The sequence below is a fragment of the Mesoplodon mirus genome, assembly GCF_964341445.2.
Source record: "Mesoplodon mirus genome assembly, chromosome: 16".
Lineage (NCBI taxonomy): Eukaryota > Metazoa > Chordata > Mammalia > Artiodactyla > Ziphiidae > Mesoplodon > Mesoplodon mirus.
The window spans coordinates 31,247,965-31,272,144 of NC_138992.1; the positions used below are offsets into that span (position 1 = coordinate 31,247,965).

General features: G+C 37.1%; 1 protein-coding gene and 1 long non-coding RNA gene across 3 annotated transcripts in view; both read left to right on the forward strand.

Annotated features, from left to right (window-relative positions):
• Window positions 1–24,180, forward strand: part of LRP12 (LDL receptor related protein 12) — a 79,305-nt gene that overhangs the window by 42,947 nt on the left and 12,178 nt on the right. For both annotated transcript variants that reach the window (XM_082601215.1, XM_082601214.1), the window contains one exon: window positions 16,278–16,413. In XM_082601215.1, coding sequence (XP_082457341.1) covers window positions 16,278–16,413 — 136 coding nt within the window. The remainder of the gene's footprint in view (window positions 1–16,277; window positions 16,414–24,180) is intronic.
• Window positions 946–5,507, forward strand: LOC309792017. Its single transcript, XR_014291594.1, has 3 exons — window positions 946–966; window positions 3,209–3,243; window positions 5,464–5,507. It is a non-coding gene; the product is annotated as an uncharacterized lncRNA (long non-coding RNA).

A 24,180-nucleotide genomic window follows, 5' to 3' on the forward strand; every position in this document is an offset into this window, starting at 1 on the left:
CTGAAAAAGAATAGATATATACATATATACACATGTATAACTGAATCACTTTGCTGGATACCTGAAACTAACACAACATTGTAAATCAACTATACTTCAATTTTTTTAAAAAAAGTAATTCTAGGGCTTCCCTGGTGGTGCGGTGGTTGAGAGTCCGCCTGCCGATGCAGGGGACACGGGTTCGTGCCCCGCTCCGGGAAGATCCCACATGCCGCGGAGTGGCTGGGCCCGTGAGCCATGGCCGCTGAGCCTGCGCATCTGGAGCCTGTGCTCCGCAACGGGAGAGGCCACAACAGTGAGAGGCCCGCGTACCGCAAAAAAAAAAAAAAAAAAGTGTAATTCTAGATATAATTTGATTATGTCCTCATTACTCTTGATTACTTCCAAATCAGTTTTTTACTTGTTTTCACAAATTCTGTTTATGCATTATACAAGTTTCATTAAATGTTTAGAAAAATTGGAAAAAGAGCAAAAAGATTACGAAAATCACCCATTAACCCTGCATTCTTAGTATAATTAATAATATTATAATTTACTTCATTTGTACTTTTTCTGTGCGTACCTTAAAGGTAAGTGTATATGCATTTGGATTGTAACTAATTTTATCTCCTGCCTTTTCTATTTAACATTTTATAGAATATATTTTTTACATAGTTATTTTAATGCCTGTATAAAATTTCCGTCCTGTGGCTATATTGTAATGTTGTTAAACATATCAATGGATTCTTTTCCAATGGGTTCTCCCTAGTCTGTATCGTGTTGCAAGGAACATATTAATATACATTTAGCCCTTTTTTAATTTCTGAGATTATAGCCCTTTTTTAATTTCTGAGATTATTTCTTTAGCGTAGATTTCTAGAATTGGAATTTCTGTATCAAACGTCATAAATAATGTAGTGACTCTAGAAACCTTTTGTCAGATTGCCTTCAAAAAGGATTGTATTGATCTACACAGCTATCTGCAAGGTATGAGAGCATTTACACTGCATATAATGCATGTTTTTCCGGTTTAACTGTTTTCTTACTATGTTTCTATTAAAGTCCCAACCTTTTATTTTCCCCAAACTGTTCAGAAATGTAACTGTTTATTTCTCCTCTTGATTCATGGCCTGGAGTTGTGACATTGCAAAGAATAAAAGAATAGGATTGGCTTTTATGGTTAGGCAAGAACTACCCTGAAATTTAAAAATGATTTTCTGGTGGCTAGTAGGAACAAATGTTGGGGCATGTGCTTTCTCGATTAGAAAGTTTTTATGTATGAAGTTTAACACGTTATTCCCAATTCACCAGTGATACAGCTGCTAAATGTTCGTACCTCATAACATCCGTAGCTAAAAGCTCTACCTGAGGTTAGCCTGATCTTGAGTCTACTTTACATTTGACTTCAAATCTTTTGTTAGGCAAGGCTGAAGTTTCTGGGTGTGGAGAAAGAGAGTTATCTGCTTGGGAAGTTTCTTTCTTAATCCTTGTTCATGTTAACTGAATTAGCAGAGTATAGAAAATAGTAGTTGTTAGGTGTTGTTCTTCCTTTGTTCTGTCAGAATTTTTATTTCGTCAAAATCATCACCCTTTCTTGCTTTTGCGTTTTTTCATTTTATAGTTCCTATTCTAGTACTCAAAGGCCTAGCACACTGCTGGTCCTATAAGTCTTTTTAAACTAATAATTTAGTTGTGGCCTTTTAAAGTAGGAGATATTATTTTCTAAATTGCAGTAGTTTGCTTACAGATTGTTTAGCAACATTTTACAGAAGTGTGGAGCACTATAGTAAAATGGCTTTTGTTTTAACCACAGTTAAATAATAATACAGTAATTTGAACTTTCTGTGGAAGAACATCTAGTCTGGTAATACTTTTATTATTCTAGAATTTTCAGATCTTCCAAACAAAAAGTCTGAAAGGAAATGAAGCTTAACCTATAATTATTTGATAGCAGTTTACAGCTTTTTTTTTTTAATGTAGAAAAGTTGCATGAATAAAGCAGCAGGTGCCCCTTTGTACCTTTCCTGTTATTTTGTTATTTTCAGTTATTCAGTTAAATACCTGGACCTCTTGCTAAACTTATGAAAAAGAATTTCACCAATTCTTTTGTCCAATACAGTGTCTTTTATCCATGTTTCAAATGGAGAGAAAAAAAGAAAGCTTATATATTTTAGGGTTTTTAGGATTTTAGAATATAAAAATAGAACTTAGTATGAACCCAAGAAACTGTCCTTCAAATGAAGAAAGTGAGTGGAGAATACAAGACAGAGTACATTTTTTTAAAAAACCAACAACACATTAGTTTAGGAAACTAGTAACTTTTAAAGGCATTGCCTGCCTTCAGAGTTTATTTTTGAGACACTTCAGCTTTTGGAGAGCATTCCCTGTAAGTTTTAGAAAAGAAAGTAATGGTAGTATTATATAGTACTATAGTATATAGTATTATATAGTACTATAGTATATAGTATTATATAGTACTATAGTATATAGTATTATAAAGTTCATATATTATAAATGTTTATTATATTATATATTATACTTTTATATGTAATATTATATGCTATATAATTAAATATTGTTTATAACATTTTATTATACAATAATATATTTTATGTGAAGCATTTACATAGTCATAACATTTCATATGTTATCACATATTTACTGAACAATGACATATTTATAGCAAGATTGTTATATCTTATAATTGTTTATTACTATAATAAACAATAAATAAACTCAACAGCAGAACATTAAATGTACCAGGACCATGGACAGAACAGGTTGTAATGTGACAGAAGTGTGCGATGCTTAGATGGTAGAAGTGAAGTTTATCTGCTCAAGTGAGTGGGCCAGATCCATTGAAGGTAAAAAACAAGTTGCATTCAAACATTTTGACATTTTCTTTTCCATTCTTTAACTTTGAGAATAAACCTTTTTTTACTTTGAGAATAATTCTTCAGTGTGAGATCATGTTAATTTTTTGTACTTTTGCTAAGGCATGGATTTAAAGATACTATGCATCTGTTGTGCAAAAGCCAGTCACTTAGCAGGTAGGCAAACTGAATTTTGGTTTTCAAGTTGACTAACAGACCAATACAAGTTAGGGGGTGGTTTGATCTTAAGCTGCAGTGATAGAAATACAGTATCCAGAACAAAGTCCATCATAGTTCTGTACTCCTCCCTAACAGAGTCTGATATTAGTTTTGTTTCTGGGTATCACCCTTGACAGAAGACACCAAGACTGGAACACTCTCAGAAGAAGATGTGAGTATACTAAAAACTATATCAAGGCTGATAGAAATGACTTAGAAAATTGTGAACTCCAAGGCCAATTTATCTTTGCTCATGTGCTGATTCTGCCTTACCTCTTCTATGTTTCCGGCAAGAATCACAGTAAACTTCAGAAATTAATAGTTTTTCCCATTCAGGAAATAGAAGTCGTAGTTTGCTTAGCATTTCATTCACCTGGAGTGCTTAAATTTAGAAAATGTAGTAACATATCAATCGTTTTTATGCTCTTCCAGGAAATAAATTGCACTTTTATGTCCTTTTAAAAAAAGACAGAAAAGGTTGAATCTTCTGTATTCATTTTATCTTATGCTTTGGTAGCAAACTTCAAAATTACTCTTGCCCTTAGAAGTTTTAGGATAAAGCTAGTTAGCTAGTTCCATTAAGAGTACTCTCCTGGGGCTTCCCTCTTGGCGCAGTGGTTGAGAGTCCGCCTGCCGATGCAGGGGACGCAGGTTCGTGCCCCGGTTCGGGAAGATCCCACGTGCCGCGAAGCGGCTGGGCCCGTGAGCCATGGCCACTGAGCCTGCGCGTCCGGAGCCCGTGCTCCGCAACGGGAGAGGCCACAACAGTGAGAGGCCCGCATACCACAAAAAAAAAAAAAAAAAAGAGTACTCTTCTGATCTTATTCATATTGTGCTGTGACCCTATTACAACTTAAAAAACTGTTTTTTCTATTTTTCCTTCTATCTTTTTCCATATTTTGTACCTACCTTGACTTTTTAAAATATATATTATTTTACTGCCATGTAGCCTCTGATTATTATTTGTTTGTTCTGGACATTAGTGAGCTTTAAGAAAGCAAGGAATTACCTGCCTTGAATAGAGTTGAGGACCAAGTGAATATTTTGGTCCTTAAAAAAACACTAAAAATAATAGGAATAAAGATATTGCAGTGTTCATTCTTAAGTATCTGTACTAATACAGAGGAATGAATATCCATTTAATATTCATTCTGGATATAGGATATCCTGCTTGCCATAGAAATGTATGATTTCTGGAAATAAGTCTGCAAGTAATGAAAGAGTATCCGGAGTGTGAGTGATAAATTAATATAAAGTTTTCTGCTTGCACTGATTTTTAACTTTATTTATTTATTTTTAATTAAAAAAAAATTTTTTTTAACCAGTTGTTTAATTTTATTTTTCTTCTGCTTTATAACAAATTTAATCAGTTATACATATACATATATTCCCATATCCCCTCCCTTTTGCGTCTCCCTCCCACCCTCCCTATCCCACCCCTCCAGGCGGTCACAAAGCACCGAGCTGATCTCCCTGTGCTATGCGACTGCTTCCCACTAGCTATCTGTTTTACGTTTGGTAGTGTATATATGTCCATGCCACTCTCTCACTTCGTCCCAGCTTACCCTCCCCGTGCCCTCAAGTCCATTCTCTATGTCTGCATCTTTATTCCTGTCCTGCCCTTAGGTTCTTCAGAACCATTTTTTTTTTTTTTTAGATTCCATATATATGTGTTAGCATATAGTATTTGTTTTTCTCTTTCTGACTTATTTCACTATGTATGACAAATTCCATCCACCTCACTACAAATAACTCAATTTCGTTTCTTTTTATGGCTGTAATATTCCATTGTATATATGTGCCACATCTTCTTTATTCATTCATCTGTCAATGGACACTTAGGTTGCTTCCATGTCCTGGCTATTGTAACTAGAGCTTCAGTGAATATTGTGGTACATGACCCTTTTTGAACTATGGTTCTCTCAGGGTATATGCCCAGTAGTGGGATGGCTGGGTCGTATGGTAGTTCTATTTTTAGTTTTTTAAGGAACCTCCATACTGTTCCATAGTGGCTGTATCAATTTACATTCCCACCAACAGTGCAGGAGGGTTTCCTTTTCTCCACACGCTCTCCAGCATTAATTGTTTGTAGATTTCTTGATGATGGCCATTCTGTGTGAGGTGATACCTCATTGTAGTTTTGATTTGCATTTCTCTAATGATTACTGATGTTGAGCATCCTTTCATGTGTTTGTTGGCAATCTGTATATCTTCTTTGGAGAAATGTCTGTTTAGGTCTTCTACCCATTTTTGGATTGGGTTGTTTGTTTTTTTGATATTGAGCTGCATGAGCTGCTTGTATATTTTGGAGATTAATCTTTTGTCACTTGCTTCGTTTGCAAATATTTTCTCCCATTCTGAGTGTTGTCTTTTCATTTCCCTGGTGGCGCAGCGGTTAAGAATCCGCCTGCCAATGCAGGGGACACAGGTTTGAGCCCTGGTCTGGAAAGATCCCACATGCTGTGGAGCAACTAAGCCTGGGCGCCACAGCTACTGAGGCTGTGCTCTAGAGACTGCAAGCCACAACTACTGAGCCCACGTGCCACAACTACTGAAGCCCGCGCACCTAGAACCCGTGCTCTGCAACAAAGAGAAGCCACTGCCATGAGAAGCCCAAACACCACAACGAAGAGTAAACCCTGCTCACCACAACTAGAGAAAGCCCAAGTGCAGCCAAAAATAAAAATAAATAAAATAAATAATTTAATTTAAAAATTCTGTTTATGCTTTCCTTTGCTGTGCAAAAGCTTTTAAGTTTCATTAGGTCCCATTTGTTTATTTTTGTTTTTATTTCCATTTCTATAGGAGGTGGGTCACAAAGGATCTTGCTATGATTTATGTCATAGAGTGTTCTCCGTATGTTTTCCTCTAAGAATTTTATAGTGTCTGGACTGACATTTAGGTCTTTAATCCATTTTGAGTTTATTTTTGTGTATGGTGTTAGGGAGTGTTCTAATTTCATTCTTTTACATGTAGCTGTCCAGTTTTCCCAGCACCACTTATTGAAGAGGCTGTCTTTTCTCCATTGTATATTCTTGCCTCCTTTATCAAAGATAAGGTGACCATATGTGTGTGGGTTTATCTCTAGGCTTTCTGTCCTGTTTCATTAATCTATATTTCTGTTTTTATGCCAGTACCATATTGTCTTGATTATTGTAGCTTTGTAGTAGTCTGAAGTCAGAGAGCCTGATTCCTCCAGCTCCATTTTTCTTCCTCAAGATTGCTTTGGCTATTCGGGATCTTTTGTGTTTCCATACAAAATGTGAAATTTTTTGTTCTAGTTCTGTGAAGAATGCCATTGGTGGTTTGATAGGGATTGCATTGAATCTGTAGATTGTTTTTGGTAGTATAGTGATTTTCACAGTGTTGATTCTTCCAATCCAAGAACATGGATCTCTCCATCTGTTTGTATCATCTTTAATTTCTTTTATCAGTGTCTTTTAGCTTTCTGCATACAGGTCTTTTGTCTCTTAGGGAGGTTTATACCTAGGTATTTTATTCTTTTTGTTACAGTGGTAAATGGGAGTGTTTCCTTAATTTCTCTTTCAAATTTTTCATCATTAGTGTATAGGAATGCAAGAGATTTCTGTGCATTAATTTTGTATCCTGCAACTTTACCAGATTCATTGATTAGCTCTAGTAATTTTCTGGTAACATCTTTTGGATTCTCTATGTGTAGTATCATGTCATCTGCAAACAGTGACAGTTTTACTTCTTCTTTTCCCATTTGGATTCCTTTTATTTCTTTTTCTTCTCTGCTGTGGCTAAAACTTCCAACACTGTGTTGAGTAATAGTGGTGAGAGTGGGCAACCTTGTCTTGTTCCTGGTCTTAGTGGAAATGGTTTCAGTTTTTCACCATTGGGAACGATGCTGGCTGGGGGTTTCTCATATATGGCCTTTATTATGTTGAGGTAAGTTCCCTCTGTGCCTACTTTCTGGAGGGTTTTTATCATAAATGTGTGTTGAATATTGTCTAAAGCTTTTTCTACATCTTTTGAGATGATCATATGGTTTTTCTCCTTCAATTTGTTAATATGGTCTATCACATTGATTGATTTGCATATATTGAAGAATCCTTGCATTCCTGGGATAAACCCCACTTGATCATAGTGTGTGATCCTTTTAATGTGTTGTTGAATTCTGTTTGCTAGTATTTTGTTGAGGATTTTTGCATCTATGTTCATCAGTGATATTGGCCTGTAGTTTTCTTTTTTTGTGGCATCTTTGTCTGTTTTTGGTATCAGGGTGATGATGGCCTCATAGAACGAGTTTAGGAGTGTTCCCCCCTCTGGTATATTTTGTAAGAGTTTGAGAAGGATGGGCGTTAGCTCTTCTCTAAATGTTTGATAGAATTGGCCTGTGAAGCCATCTGGTCCTGGGCTTTTGTTTGTTGGAAGAGTTTTAATCACAGTTTCAGTTTCAGTGCTTGTGATTGGTCTGTTTATATTTTGTTTCTTCCTGGTTCAGAACTGCTTTTGCTGCATCCCATAGTTTTTTGGGTCGTCGTGTTTTCATTGTCATTTGTTTCTAGTATTTTTTGATTTCCTCTTTGATTTCTTCAGTGATTTCTTGGTTATTTAGTAGTATATTGCTTAGCCTCCATGTGTTTGTATTTTTTACAGTGTTTTTCCTGTAATTGATATCTAATCTAATAACGTTGTGGTCAGAAAAGATACTTGATATGATTTCAGTTTTCTGAAATTTACCAAGGCTTGATTTGTGACCCAATATATGATCTATCCTGGAGAATGTTCCATGAGCGCTTGAGAAGAAAGTGTAATCTGCTGTTTTTGGATGGAATGTCCAATAAATATCAACTAAGTCCATCTTGTTTAATGTATCATTTAAAGCTTGTGATTCCTTATTTATTTTCATTTTGGATGATCTGTCCATTGGTGAAGGTGGGGTGTTAAAGTCCCCTACTATGATTGTGTTACTGTTGATTTCCCCTTTTATGGCTGTTAGCATTTGCCTTATGTATTGAGGTGCTCCTATGTTGGGTGCATAAATTTTTACATTTGTTATATCTTCTTCTTGGATTGACCCCTTTATCATTACATAGTGTCCTTCTTTGTCTCTTGTAATAGTCTTTATTTTAAAGTCTATTTTGTCTGATATGAGAATTGCTACTCCAGTTTTCTTTTGATTTCCATTTGCATGGAATATCTTTTTCCATCCCCTCACTTTCAGTCCCTAGGTCTGAAGTGGGTCTCTTGTAGACAGCATATATATGGGTCTTGTTTTTGTATCCATTCAGCCAGTCTGTGTCTTTTGGTGCGAGCATTTAATCCATTTACATTAAAGGTAGTTATCGATATGTATGTACCTATTACCATTTTCTTAATTGTTCTGGGTTTGTTATTGTAAGTCTTTTCCTTCTCTTGTGTTTCCTGCCTAGAGAAGTTCCTTTAGCATTTGTTTTAGAGCTGGTTTGGTGGTGCCGAATTCTCTTAGCTTTTGCTTGTCTGTAAAGATTTTAATTTCTCCATCAAATCTGAATGAGATCCTTGCTGGGTAGAGTAATCTTGGTTGTAAGTTTTTCCCTTTCATCACTTTAAAATATGTCCTGCCACTCCCTTCTGGCTTGCAGAGTTTCTGCTGAAAGATCAGCTGTTAACCTTATGGGGATTCCCTTGTATGTTAATTGTTGCTTTCCCTTGCTGCTTTTAATATTTTTTCTGTGTATTTAATTTTTGATAGTTTGATTAGTATGTGTCTTGGCGTGTTTCTCCTTGGATTTATCCTGTATGGGACTCTCTGCGTTTCCTGGAGTTGATTATTTCCTTTCCCATATTAGGGAAGTTTTCAACTATAATCTCTTCAAATATTTTCTCAGTCCCTTTTTTTTTCTCTTCTTCTTCTGGGGCCCCTAGAATTCGAATGTTGTTGTGTTTAATGTTGTCCCAGAGGTCTCTGAGACTGTCCTCAATTCTTTTCATTCTTTTTTCTTTATTCTGCTCTGTGGTAGTTATTTCCACTATTTTATCTTCCAGGTCACTTATCTGTTCTTCTTCCTCAGCTTTTCTGCTATTGATTCCTTCTAGAGAATTTTAAATTTCATTTATTGTGTTGTTCATCATTGTTTGTTTGCTCTTTAGTTCTTCTAGGTCCTTGTGAAACGTTTCTTGTATTTTCTCCATTCTGTTTCCAAGATTTTGGATCATCTTTACTATCATTACTCTGAGTTCTTTTTCAGCAGACTGCCTATTTCCTCTTCATTTGTTTGGTCTAGTTGGTTTTTACCTTGCTCCTTCATCTGCTGTGTATTTCTCTGACTTCTCATTTTGCTTAACTTACTGTGTTTGGGGTCTCCGTTTCACAGGCTGCAGGTTCGTAATTCCTGTTGTTTTTAGTGTCTGCTCCCAGTGGGTAAGGTTGGTTCAGTGGGTTGTGTAGGCTTCCTGGACGAGGGGACTGGTGCCTATGTTCTGGTGGATTAGGCTGGATCTTGTCTTTCTGGTGGGCAGGTCCACATCTGGTGGTGTTTTTTGGGTGTCTGTGACCTTATTATGATTTTAGGCATCCTCTCTGCTAAGGGTGGGGTTCTGTTCCTGTCTTGCTAGTTGTTTGTCATAGGGTCTCCAGCACTGTATCTTGCTGGTCGTTGAGTGGAGGTGGGTCTTAGCATTGAGATGGAGATCTCTGGGAGAGCTTTCGCCATTTGATATTATGTGGAGCTGGGAGATCTCTGGTGGACCAATGTCCAGCACTCAGCTCTCCCACCTCAGAGGCTCAGGCCTGACACCCGGCCGGAGCACCAAGCCCCTATCAGCCACACAGCTCAGAAGAAAAGGGAGCAAAAGAAAGAGAGAGAGAGAAGGAGGGAGGAAGGGAGGGAGGAAAGAGAGAGAGAGAAAGAAAGTTATTAAAATATAAAAAAATTAGTAAAAATTAAAAAGTAATAAAAAAAAGAGAAAGAAGAGAGCAATGAAACAAAGCAAATCCACCAATGATAACAAGCACTAAAAACTATACTAAAAAAAAAAAAACAGACAGTCAGTGCCCTAGGACAAATGACAAAAGCAAAGCTGTACAGACAAAATCACACAAAGAAGTATACACATACACACTCACAAAAAGAGAAAAAGGACGAAATATATATATATATATATATAATTACAAGAAGAGAGCAACCAAATCAATAAACAAATCTACAAATGCTAATAAGCTCTAAATACTAAACTAAGATAAATGTAAAACAGAAACAAATCAGATGCAGAAAGGAAACCCCAAGTCTACAGTTGCTCCCAAAGTCCACCGCCTCAATTTTGGGACGATTTGTTGTCTATTCAGGTATTCCACAGATGCAGGGTACATCAAGTTGATTGTGGAGATTTAATCCGCTGCTCCTGAGACTGCTGGGAGAGATTTCCCTTTCTCTTCTTTGTTCGCACAGCTCCTGGGGCTCAGCTTTGGATTTGGACCCGCCTCTGCATGTAGGTCGCCTGAGGGCATCTGTTCTTCGCTCAGACAGGACGGGGTTAAAGGAGCAGCTGATTAGGGGGCTCTGGCTCACTCAGGCCGGGGGGAGGAAGGGGTATGGAATGCGGGGCAGAGGCCGGTGTGATGTTGCAACAGGCTGAGTGCTGTTAGTTCTTCCGGGGAAGTTGTTCCTGGATCACGGGACCCTGGCAGTGGCGGGCTGCACAGGCTCCAGGGAGGGGCGGTGTGGATAGTGACCTGTGCTCGCACACAGGCTTCTTGGTGGTGGCAGCAGCAGCCTTAGCGTCTCATGCCCGTCTCTGGGGTCCGCGCTGATAGCTGCGGCTTGCACCCATCTCTGGAGCTCGTTTAGGCGGTGCTCTGAATCCCCTTTCCTCGAGCACCCCAAAACAATGGTCTCTTGCCTCTTCGGCAGCTCCAGACTTTTCCCCAGACTCGCTCCCGGCCAGCCGTGGTGCACTAACCCCCTGCAGGCTGTGTTCACACAGCCAACCCCAGTCCTCTCCCTGGGATCCGACGGAAGCCCGAGCCTCAGCTCCCAGCCCCCGCCTGCCCCGGCAGGTTAGCAGACAAGCCTCTCGGGCTGGTGAGTGCCGGTTGGCACCGATCCTCTGTGCGGGAATCTCTCCGCTTTGCCCTTGGCACCCCTGTTGCTGCGCTCTCCTCCGCGGCTCCTAAGCTTTCCCCCTCTGCCACCCGCAGTCTCCACTCACGAAGGGGCTTCTAGTGTGTGGAAACCTTTCCTCCTTCATGGCTCCTTCCCACTGGTGCAGGTCCCGTCCCTATTCTTTTGTCTCTGTTTATTCTTTTTTCTTTTGCCCTACCCAGGTATGTGGGGAGTTTCTTGCCTTTTGGGGGGTCTGAGGTCTTCTGTCAGCATTCAGTAGGTGTTCTGTAGGAGTTGTTCCACATGTAGATGTAGTTTTGATGTGTTTGTGGGGAGGAAGGTGATCTCCGCGTCTTACTCCTCTGCCATCTTGAAGATGCCCCCTGATTCTTACCTTTTAAATGATAATTAAAAGCTTTCTCATCTTGGCTAGTAAATATTGCTGTTAGAGTGCTACTACTTATTTCCCTAAAAAGAAAAGTTCAGTTTGCTGACTTCTTGAAAAAATTGGAATAAAATTTGGAGTAATTCTCAGGGATAGTATCACGTCCAACCTCTGTCTCCTTCCGGCTCAGTCCATCCTTAGTATGTTGACTGTTCTGACATTTCCATTATGACAGCTCAGGTATTAAAGGACTCAAAGAAATCAAGATGCTAAGTGTGAGCAACAAACCCAGTCAAGGGCTTCCCTGGTGGCGCAGTGGTTGAGAGTCCGCCTGCCGATGCAGGGGACACAGGCTCATGCCCCAGTCCGGGAAGATCCCACATGCCGCGGAGCGGCTGGGCCCGTGAGCCATGGCCGCTGAGCCTGTGCGTCTGGAGCCTGTGCTCTGCAACGGGAGAGGCCACAACAGTGAGAGGCCCACGTACCGAAAAAAAAAAAAAAAAAAAACCAGTCAAGTTGCAAGAAGAGGATTTTCAAACTGAAGGAGTTTCTTCCTGGCCAGGACTTCTTTGGTTCCCTGTTGAGTAGCAGGGCTGAGCTGTGTCATACGGGGCACAGCCTGCCAAAGGACCACTCTTGTACTTCCACGTCATTCATCTTGCAGATTCTGATACTCACTTGGTACTTGCCCTGTGTTGTCAGTGACCCATGGCCTTCATACTAAGTATGCTTGCTTTGTAAACTGACCAATCTGTCCAGTATTAAGCATCTTTAAGAACACAACCACTTTTCATTAATCACCCAGGCTTCTCTACTTTCCTCTTCTCTGTTTCTCTTTCCTTTGAAATAGTTCCCTCAGCATTCACTGCATACCCTTATTGCTTCTATTCTGCCCCATTCCCTAATCAGCTAACCTATAGTTAATGTATATATGTATGTTTTATTATTAAAGAAAGTTCTAGAATCCTGTTTACTAAGTCATTTTTTTAATTCCAAAGAGACTAAGAAGCAGTTTTCTCCTGCCTGCAGTCCCCATATAGATTTGTAGCAAATAGGAATCAGTCTTTAGAAGCTTTAAATCTAAGTATACCCTCTTTCTCTGTGTTATCATAGATCCTATACCTTTTCTCTCCACATTAATATAGGACCAAGACATTTTTTACCAAAACAGACCATTTTTATCTTTATTGAAATTCTATTGAGGCAGCTTTCCATCCACTCCCTGATAATTATTCCAGGTGTCATAGGGAGCTCCCTTGTGGGCAGGAGGACTCAGAAATAGAGGACTCAGAAAGCCAGTTGGAAGATTGGGGCAGATGTATAGGAGATAAAGCAAGCCTTGATTTAAGAGGTGGTGAAGGCAGCCTCAGGTTCTGACTTTGAGATTTCTAGTTTTAGTTGCTGTGAGCTTTATTTCCTTGAGATTGCTTGTGGTATTCTTAAAGTAAGTGTCCTTTTTACTTGAATTAGGTGAAATGACTATTCCTGTTGCCAAATATGATGCCTAAGATAATAACAGTTCAGAATATAGAATAAAGAGAAGGATTTGAGAAACACACAGTTCTGATCATGTTGAATTTGAAGTTGGAATGTCCAGTGGGCCCTTGATTATGCAAAATCTCTGGGTTAAAGGTTTTTAAACTCATGAACTATAGATCATAGTGGAAATGTAGGAGTGAATGAGATCTTCCATAGAGAGTGAGAAGAGTAGTAGAAGGCTTGGGCATGAACCATGAACACCAGTATATCAGGAGCTCTCTGAAGAAGAAGGATCTAGTGCTAGAGAACTAACACTGAATAATCTGAGTTAGAAGAACCAGAAGAGTGATGTCAGCAAAGTCAAGGTAGTACAGTATCAAGAGGAAAACACTGTCAGGTGCTCTGGAAAGATCAGGTACCATTGGGAGTGAGGGTACATTTGATTTGGTGGTGAGCTCAGTGATGGCCTTTGCTTGCTAACAGTTCTTAAGGGGTAAAGGTAAGAATTGGAAGTGTGATCTCAGTGGGTCAAAGAGAAAATGCAAAGTGATGAAATGCGAAAAAAATGTATCAGTGCATCCTGATAAGTATCAGAAATGTGGTGGAAATATATTATGATGATGAGGGGGGCCATAATTTAGGGCTGAAATAGACCTTAGAGATATCCAAACAGCAACTCCTTATTTTAACACATGAGGAAACCAAGTCTTAAAAAGGCTTAGTAGTTTATTCTGTGGCAAAGCTAATAGTGGCAGATAGAACAGATGGCATCTAGGTCTTCTGATTCCAAATCTGCCAGTATATATAGGCAAACTCTAAGCTCAAAAGGGAGGGAAATTTTTTTATGATTTTTAATGTTTATCACACTGAGCATTTGGATTTATTCTTTCTCATATATAAAAGGCAATAAGTTACGGTTCTGCTAGGGTATATGAATCTACATGCCCAATGTATTAATATTGTACGTATAAAAATGTTGATAAAAAGCCACTGGCTGGATCTAAAACAAAATGCCAAACTCAGTCATGTTGCAAAATTTAAGCAAAATATGTATTCATAACCCATTAAGAGAAAATAATTTTGTTTTTGATTGGGGAGACTCATTAATATTTTTAAATAATGTTATAAAAGTACTAAGTGAATTAAAAATGTAAAATACTGAATCTTAAAATAACCACTCTTATTTACGAGTGGTATGTCTTATCCTTTGGCAATTGTGTGAAAATAAAGTATTCACAACAGTATTTTTGAGCATCCATACCAGATCATCATTTCTTTAGTCTTTGGTATAAGAGCACCACCTATGGGTTTCTCAGATGTTTGGGGGAAAAAAATTTAAGCAAAACCTAATAAAATTATTTCTAGTTTTTCCCTATAATTAGTCTCTCCATCTCCATTTACTTAAAGGTTAAGAGTTGTTTGCTTTGTCATAGATTATTCCCACCCAGTTTTTGGATGTGTCTCACTGCTGTTAGATCAGCTAATAAGTATTTCAGTACTTATATGCCATTTACAGTGTTATACTTGTAAGTTAAACACGGTTTAACTCAAAATTGTATTATTCTCTTTAATGTAAATGAATCTTTTAATGAAAATGAACAGTTTTCTACATCCTGGGGGAGAGATGATAATAGTTTTTGCCAGTTTATTTGTATGTCTGTATCTTCATTAACTTAAGAATTTGTTCAGTATACTACTACAAAATGCTTTGGCAAGAGGAGGTAAAGAAAGAAAAAAGGTCTTATAAATGATTTAGGGCATCTTTTCATTAATTATTATGATAATAACTCATTAGAACAAGGTTGGAAGCAAAACTGGCACTTCAGTGTTAATAAGCCCAAAATAGAATCACATTTGGATAAATTTAGTCTTTTTCTAAAGTATCAAATTACACTTTTTTGTAAGGGAAATTTTACTCTTAATGAAATTTAACCAAAAAAAAATTGGAAGCTTTGTGTGTGGGCAATAAGATGTATGCTAGGCTCTTGATATATTATATCCTTGTGTTTTATGCCATGAATCTCTGTGTTTGAAAAGTGATTAAAATCAAGATCCCTTTGGCGGTATACCCTAATTCCAGACTAGACGCATTTTAGGCATGAACCTGCAGAGGTTTAAAACCTCCATTGCATGTTTTTTTCAGGGAATGGGTAATTCTATAGAAATAAGTATTGACTCTTTGAGCAATATAGCTTGCTTTTATTTTGATCATTATGGATACAAACTTTGTAAAATTACTTCCTAGCATAATTACCCTAAGTTGAGCAGACTATAACCTCTATTACACACACACACACACACACACACACACACAATGGTCGTTTTGGCAGCTGCTCTCCCCACTTCTAATTTGTTCCTTCTAATCCACTCTCACTTTAAAAATAAGCTAATCCATTGTATCAGATAAGAGGTTCCAAGATTGTACATTTTCCTGAAGGTTTAAACATTCATTCCATTTTCTTGTAACCAGTGACTCTTTTATAAATTAAGGGAGAATAAATTGTCAGATTATCAGCTGAATTCTGGATTGGTAAAATGTGAACTGTGAGAGTTCAAGATAATGAAAGGAGAATAATACAGGGAAAGTGTTGGTAGTAGTTTGAATTTATTCTCTATTCTAAGATATTTCGATATCTAACCACATCATGCTACTTTAATCACTGACTATTTCAAACCTTTATTTTTAAAATAATTTAGGAATCATTTATGACCCCGTAATAAAGTTTCAAAGTATTCATGGAATGAATTAAAGAACTGCTTTGAAGTAATTTTGAAGTAACGTTTTGCTGTTTTTATCCAATCATCCACTAACTTCTTAACAACCCAGCATCTTACTGTTATCTTTATATGTGCTTTCCTTCAATTATTTTGTTCAGAAGACTATTTATCTGATTTTTTTTAATTTAAAGTGTCCAAAAAGTAGTTCAGTTGAACGTTAACTGGTTTATAATAAAATAAATTTAAAAGTGAATTTTGAAAAAAGATAGATGGATCAACTGATCTCCCTGGCTAACGCTAGCAATCTTAACAATTTTAATGTTATTCAGAGATCCAATTTGAAAACTTCCACACCTCCCTAAGACGTATTTAATTAGAATAAGATACTTTGACTAAAAGGGAAGAAAATAAAATAATTTCATTAGAATAATAAAAGCTTTTTAAGGTCGGCAGTACTATATTTTATTGTATATGATTTGATGTCTGAGGTTTTTTTTAAAATAAATACTGATTTACTTAATGCTTTGTTTTAAAGTATAATAATTAACTAAGATTGCTTTGACTATCTTCCAGCTTGTGGAGAAACTCCAGAACAAATTCAAGTACCAAGCGGTATAATCACGAGCCCAGGCTGGCCTTCTGAATATCCTGCTAAAATCAACTGTAGCTGGTTCATAAGGGCAAACCCAGGGGAAATTATTACTATAAGGTAATTCTGATACCTTCCTGAATTATTGTATGATATTTTATTACAAAGTATAAGTTCAGTTTCCAAGTATCATTGCTCAACATGCAGTAATATAAAAAATGATTTTTCAGAAAATATAGTAAATTATATTTATCAGTACCATCTTGAGGGTAGGAATAGCAACCCGTTCTTCCTCTTTTATTAGGGCATGTGTTTTGAATATTTTCTAGTGGCGGTAATGAATTTGCACTGAGCCATCCGTATTCTTCTAGGCAATTTTTTAACAAAAGGTACACATTTGCAGAACAGCTTATTAGGATCAACAGTGTAATCTTTGGCCATGAGACAAATAAACAGGACTCCATAATCCACTTGGAGATCTAACCCATAATCTTGGTCTTGTTAGTAGAGTCCTCTACCTTAAGGAGTTAAAACATGATTGTAGGCTATGTCTGTGTATAAAACTTGAAATAAGCTGATGGTGGATAAATACTGTGTCTAGAAAAATCTCTTTCTTTCATAGCACTGAGACAATAGAACATTTGTTAAGAATACAAAACGAAAGATACTCCTAGGGGAAATAACCATAAATTTAAGATCCTAAGAATAAATATGATATAAATCAGGAAAATTAAGATTATTTTACAGACGTTTAAAATTGCAGAGAAAAACTGTGGGAGTAAGATGTTAAGGAGGAAACATTCAGTGGAACTAGATATTGCTTGCTTAAGGAAATTATATCAAAGCTATTAGGGGGCTTCCCTGGTGGTGCAGTGGTTGAGAGTCCGCCTGCCGATGCTGGGGACACGGGTTCGTGCCCCGGTCCGAGAGGATCCCACATGCCACGGAGCGGCTGGGCCCGTGAGCCATGGCCGCTGAGCCTGTGCGTCTGGAGCCTGTGCTCCGCAACGGGAGAGGCCACAACAGTGAGAGGCCCGCGTACCGCAAAAAAAAAAAAAAAAAAAAAAAAGCTATTAGGAAAAAAAAAATTGCCTGACGGGGAGAAAAAAAAATAGTGTACCTAAACAAAGAACCATGACACAGTTAAGAATGCCACTCCTGTCACAGAGACAGCGCAAAGGCATCTTTGACATTCTTTCATTAATTACATTTTTATAGGTAAAGATCATGGAATTTTAGATTTGGAAGAGACCTTGCAGATCGTAGACATATATCCCTTAATTTTACGATTTTTTACAAATGAGATTGTAAATTTAGCCTATTTTTGAATCTTTCCATGTTCCTTTTTTATATTAATTAAGTAATGAGAAAACCAGTCTCTTGAGGAACACAATTGTAGTCTATCCCCTTTTTTCTGTGGCAGCCGTAAAACAGGGACATATGGTATGTTTTCCTTTGGTTCCTCTCTGCCCCAGGCCACATCTTTTGGAACACTGGAGCTGAGCTTCTGTGGAAGCTGTAACACTCCTCTGTGAGAAGTATGATCCCTTGCTTGATGGATTGGTAGGATGTATCATTAAGGTTATCCTTGCAGCAGTACCAGTGTTGGAATTTGAACAATATGCCTATTTTCTGTTACTTATAACATGACTAAGTACAAATGTGTTTACAAAGTAATATTTTACCATAGGGATTCCAAATATTTTTTAAACATAAAACTAGACTTTTTGGAGATTTTTTTTCTTGTAACCTAAAAATCAAACCCCAGGTCTTCCCTGGTGGTGCAGTGGTTGAGAGTCCGCCTGCCGATGCGGGGGACAAGGGTTTGTGCCCCGGTCCGGAAGGATCCCACATGCCGCGGAGCGGCTGGGCCCGTGAGCCATGGCCGCTGAGCCTGCGCGTCCAGAGCCTGTGCTCCACAGCAGGAGAGGCCACAACAGTGAGAGGCCCGCGTACTGCAAAAAAAAAAAAAAAAAAAAAAAATCCAACCCCAAATTAAATTTGCAGCCTACCAGCTCAGTTATGTAAAACTTGGAAATTCTTGCCAGCACAAAGGAGGTGACATGGAGTACTGCCATCTGGTTCTGATCATGTGTTGGATCCTTGAGATTTCACAAAGCTACGCTGAAAACCAAGCAAAATAGTGAAATGCAGAACAATATTGGAGGTGAGCGCCACATCTAAGGGAAGATTTCCTAAATTCTGGATGGAGTTAACAAATTTGGATTTACACAGCCAGCCTCATAAAATCAGAAAGTAATTTTAGTAATCGTCCTAGTTCTTACTGAAACCATTAACATGGCAATACCAAACTTTAAAAAGATGACACACCCACATAATACACAAAGAAAGTCAAGTTTCACTTGTGAACATTGGTGTAATATCTTAAATATATTGTTCAAAAGAAATTTATACCATAATCAAATTCAGCTCATTTAGACACACAATTGAGTCAATATTAGGAAATATTAAATTAATTTACCATATTAACAAGTCAGAGAAAAGGTATATGATGATCTAGACTAGACAGATTTTTTAAAGCTTTTTGGTAAAAACAAAATCAGCATTCATTCCTGAGCTTAAAATAATTAAAATCTAGATAAAAGAGAGAAACTAAAATTACCAACTATAAACAAACAATATTTAGACCTCTCCTTATAAAACTGGTTAAAGATGGTGATATATAAACATTTTTATCCCTTCCCTTTAAATCTTCCCAAATCCACAAAGGCCACCTTATCCACAGGAGGTAGAGGATTGGATTCTTGTTCCCTGCTTGAAGCCAAGGAGTAGGGTCAGGATATTTTGCTCAAGAAAGGAGGCTGAAAAAAACTTCTACTAACCAGTGCTTGAACTTTCATGGGGCTGAGAGCTTAGAAAGGTAGGAGACATACCATAATAAATAGGAATTTAACTAAGTCCCCATTGACTCTGTGACGGGGTCTATAATACTACTCTGAACCACCATCTTAGGACTGGTTTTGGGATGGAGACCTAAGTGGAGGTAGCTACAAAACAGATGCCGTGGAGGAACATAGGAGGAGATAAAATTTTAAAAACAAAACAAAAACAGCACCAAAAATCTTTCACAAAAGAAAAGGGTGCAACCCAAATTTCTAGAATGTTTGAAAAGCTTTAATACTAACCAAAACAGCCAACAAAATCAAGTTGGAACAGATTTACTACAGATGTTATACACTTTAATATATTGGGGTTTTTTTCTTAACCTTTTTTATGCCACAAACACTTCGGTAGTTTGGTGAAACCTATAGATCCTTTCTCAGAATGTTTTTAAATTTATAAAACAAAACACATAGCATTACAAAGGGAACCAATTATTCCTGAAATATAGCTATCAGGTATTTTTACAAATTTATAATATGGTAGTACATATATGCTTATTTATTAACGTATTAGTGAGCAAGCCATGCTTTTAACAATTACTATTTTCAAAGTGGTTTTGAGTGTAAATAGTTATTCTAGATCTCTATTAAAACTGAAATGTAAGATGAAATAATCTGTGATTTCTATTGGTGACAGTGTGAGAGGTACTATAAATACTATTCATGGGACTTCCCTGGTGGTACAGTGGTAAGAACCCGCCTGCCAATGCAGGGGACATGGGTTCGATCCCTGGTCTGGGAAGATCCCACGTACCGCGGAGCAACTAAGCCCGTGTGCCACAACTACTGAGCCTGCGCTCTAGAGCCTGAGAGCCACAACTACTGAGCCCGTGTGCCACAACTACTGAAGCCCGCGTGCCTAGAGCCCGTGCTCTGCAACGAGAAGCCACCGCAATAAGAAGCCCATGCACCACAACGAAGGGTAGCCCCCGCTCACCACAACTAGAGAAAGCCCACATGCAGCAACAAAGACCCAACGCAGCCAAAAATAAATAAATTTATTTAAAAGAAAAACTAGTCATGGTTTGTTGTTTATATTCATAAGTGAAGGAAATGTTAAATTTCAGTTACAGATGGGTGAAAATAAAGTAAATTTTTCTACTGAATTTGAGAATTTGAGAGAATAGAAACACTGAATACTCTTACTTGGACTTTATTAGACCAAAGCAGAGGGAAAGAAACTTTTATAAAAAACCTTCAAAAACCTATTAATACAGAAGAATACAGGAAAGTAGGAAAATGAGAACCCCATTCCCCACCCCAAATAGAAAAGCTATTCAATCAAAAAAAACTCACTTAACCTTTAAAAGATAGACTATCCGATCAGGTTTATTGGTTGGTTGATTGATATGATTCCTCTCCAGTGGGCTTAATAAGAACATACCTAAAACGGCACCAACAGAAAGTCTAAAAAATGAGGATAGGTGGGCTTCCCTGGTGGCGCAGTGGTTGAGAGTCCGCCTGCTGATGCAGGGGACGTGGGTTCGTGTCCCGGTCCGGGAGGATCCCACATGCCGCGGAGCGGCTGAGCCCATGAGCCATGGCCGCTGAGCCTGTGCGTCTGGAGCCTGTGCTCCGCAACGGGAGAGGCCACAACGGTGAGAGGCCCGCGTACCGCAAAAAAAAAAAAAAAATGAGGATAGGAAAAGATAAGCTATGGAAGTACAGATCAGGAGAGAGCTAGTGCAGGAAGGTTAACATCAGTTGTAATTAACCTTAAGACACAAAGTATTAGTGACAAATGGAATAATCCACTAGGAAGATAAAATCCTGGTTCAACGTTGTGTACCTAATAACACAGCATAAAACACAAGCAAAGCAGTTACCAAGTTTGACCAGGTTTGACTAGTGCACAATTCAGTGGAAGTTTCTAAACATATGTTTTAATCTGAATTTAATACATTAAACAGGAAAACAATTAGTAAAAATGGAGAAGATTTGGTAAAACTAACAAGCTTGATTCAGTAGACGCATGTATTACATAGGTGTGTAATGTTTATACCTATTTCAGTGAATAGAGAATACACATTCCTTTCAAAGACATATGTGACGTTTATTTTAAAATTGATTATGTATTAAATAAAGGAATTCTGAATGTATTTCCAGACTTTACATCATTCAGATTTTCTCTGATTATAATGCAGTTAAATTAGAAACCAACAATTTAAAAAACCCCATATGTTCAGAAATGTATTCCTAAATAACTTCTGCATTAAAGATGGAAATCACAATGAAACTCAAAATATTTTTAAATAGCCATAATGAAAGTATTAGATATTAAAACTGTTGGAATACATCAAAAGAGTCCTTAGAAAATTTTACAGCTTTAATGCATTGATTTAAAAATTAGTAAGATGGAAAATAAATAAGCTCAGCATTTTCTCAAGAGTTTAGAAGAAAAACTACAGGACAAATCTTTAGTAGAAAAAATAAAGTTAAGATCAGAAAATAATTAAATAGAAAAAATAACCAAAAGTTGGTTTTCTGAAAGAGTGAGGAAAATAGACAAAGACAGATCTCAAGGCAAGAGTGAAGAAAAAAGAGGAAAGGTACAAATAAAAATTAAAAACAAAAGTGTCTATAGTTATAAATACAATAATAGAGATTTTAGAAGTCGTAAAGGAATATCATGAATGGTTTATACTGATACTTTTATACAATTAGAAGAAATGAAGCATTTTCTACATGTGTGTTACCAAAATTGATTCAAGAAGAATTAGAAAACTAATGAATGCAATAGCTATTAAAGAAATTAAATCAACAGTCAAAATAAGATTCTACACCCAGATAGTTTTACAGGCAAGTTTTGCCAAATGTATAGAGAAGCAATTTCCTTAACCTGATAAAAGTTATCGGTTTAAAAAATTTAAAAATCAAACAATATTGAAGTTAATTTTAGCAATAAGGACCAAGACAAGGATACATGCTTTCACTGCTTGTACTTGAACCTCAGTCAATACAGCGTTCCAACAAATAGAGGTTAGTGGTGTAAAAAAATGAAAAGAGGTGAAACTTTCCTTATTTGCCAATACTACACTTACCTACATAGAAAATCCAAACAAATTTAAAGACCACAGATATGAAAATTTAACCAGTTGTATGAAAATACTATGTAAAGCTTTGCAATGATAAATTTTACTTTCAAGATAAAATGATAATTTCTAAGAAAATTTAAATTATCAAAACTGACTTAATGAGTTTAGGAAAAGCTGATTAAATCAAAAAGCATGAAGAAATTGAAAATCTCTACCCTAAATCATCTGTACTCTGAAGAGGCACAAGGCACAGGTTTGTAAACAGTGTCTTTGTTACATAGACTATTCTGAAGCATAAAAAAAGAAAAACTGAAAACTACTTTCACTTGTAAATGTATTTTAAACATCCTAAATGAATATTAGCAAACCAAATCCCTAGTAGTGTATATGTGAAGAGGTATTTATTGATTATTTCTTTTGTTCTGGATCAGGTCCCTGATTTCATGAATCTTAGTTGATTAAAAGTTGGGAGTTCCCTGGTGGCCTAGTGGTTAGGATTCTGGGCTTTCACTGGCATGGCCCTGTTTCAGTCCCTGGTCGGGGAACTGTGATCCTACAAAGCCACAAGGTGCAGCAAAAAAAAAAAGTATATTAAAGGACACTTTGATTACTTCCATATTTTGGCTATTGTAAATAATGCTGCAATGAAATTTGGGGTGCATGTATCTTTTCTAATTAGTGTTTTTTTCTTCCAGTAAATACCTAGGAGTGGAATTGCTGGATCATATGGTAGTTCTATTTTTAATTTTTTGAGGAATCTCCGTACTGTTTTCCATAGTGGCTACACCAGTTTACGTCTCCACCAACAGTGCAAAAGGTTCCCTTTTCTCCACATCCTTGCCAACGTGGCTTTGACAATAACCATTCTGACAGATGTGAGGTGATATCTCATTGTGGTTTTGAGTTGTATTTCCCTGATGATTAGCAATGTTGAGCATCTTTTCATGTGCCTATTGGCATCTGTGTGTCTTCTTTGGAAAAATGTCTGTTCAGATCCTCTGTGCATATTTTAATTGGGATGTTTGTTTTTTTGATATTTAGTTGTATGAATTCTTTGTATATTTTGGATTATTAACCCCTTATTGGACATATCATTTGCAAATATAGTCTCCCATTCAGCACAGCCACTATGGAAAACAGTGTGCAAGTTCCTCAAAAAATTAAAAATAGAATTACCAGACAATCCAGCAGTTCCACTCTTCATATCCAAAGAAATGAAAAAAAATAATTTGAAAAGATATATGCATCCCAGTGTTCATAGCAGCATTACTTATAGTAGCCAAGACATGAAAGCAACCTAAGTGTCCATCAATAGATAAGTGGGTAAAGACGATGTGATATAATGGAATATTTCTCAGCTATAAAAAAGAGTGAAATTTTACCATTTGCAACAACATAGATGGACCTACAGGGTATTATGCTTAGTGAAATAAGTCAGACAGAAAGGCAAATACTGTATGTTTTCAGTTTATATGGAATCTGAAAAATAAAACACACTAACGAATATAACAAAACAAACAGACTCGCAGATACAGAGATCAAGGAGAGGGACAAGATAGGTGAGGGGTATTAAGAGGTACAGACTACTATGTATAAAATAAATAAGTTACAAGGATGTCATGTGCAGCACAGGGGAATATAGCCAGTATGTAATAATAACTTTATATGGTGTATAAGCTGTAAAAATACCGAATCACTGTGTTGTACACCTGAAACTAATATAATAGTGTAAGTCAGCTATACTTCAAAAAAAAAAAAAAAAACTCCTCAGTAAAAGATACCATTCAGAAAAACTGACAGCACCAACTGTTGGAGAGAATGCGGGTTTGAGTGGATCTACATATATCTTGCATAACATACATGCCCCCAATAGATACATGTTTATACTATATAAAGAGCTCTTAAATAAGAACAAATTGTAAGGTATGAAGGATATAACAAGGCGATTC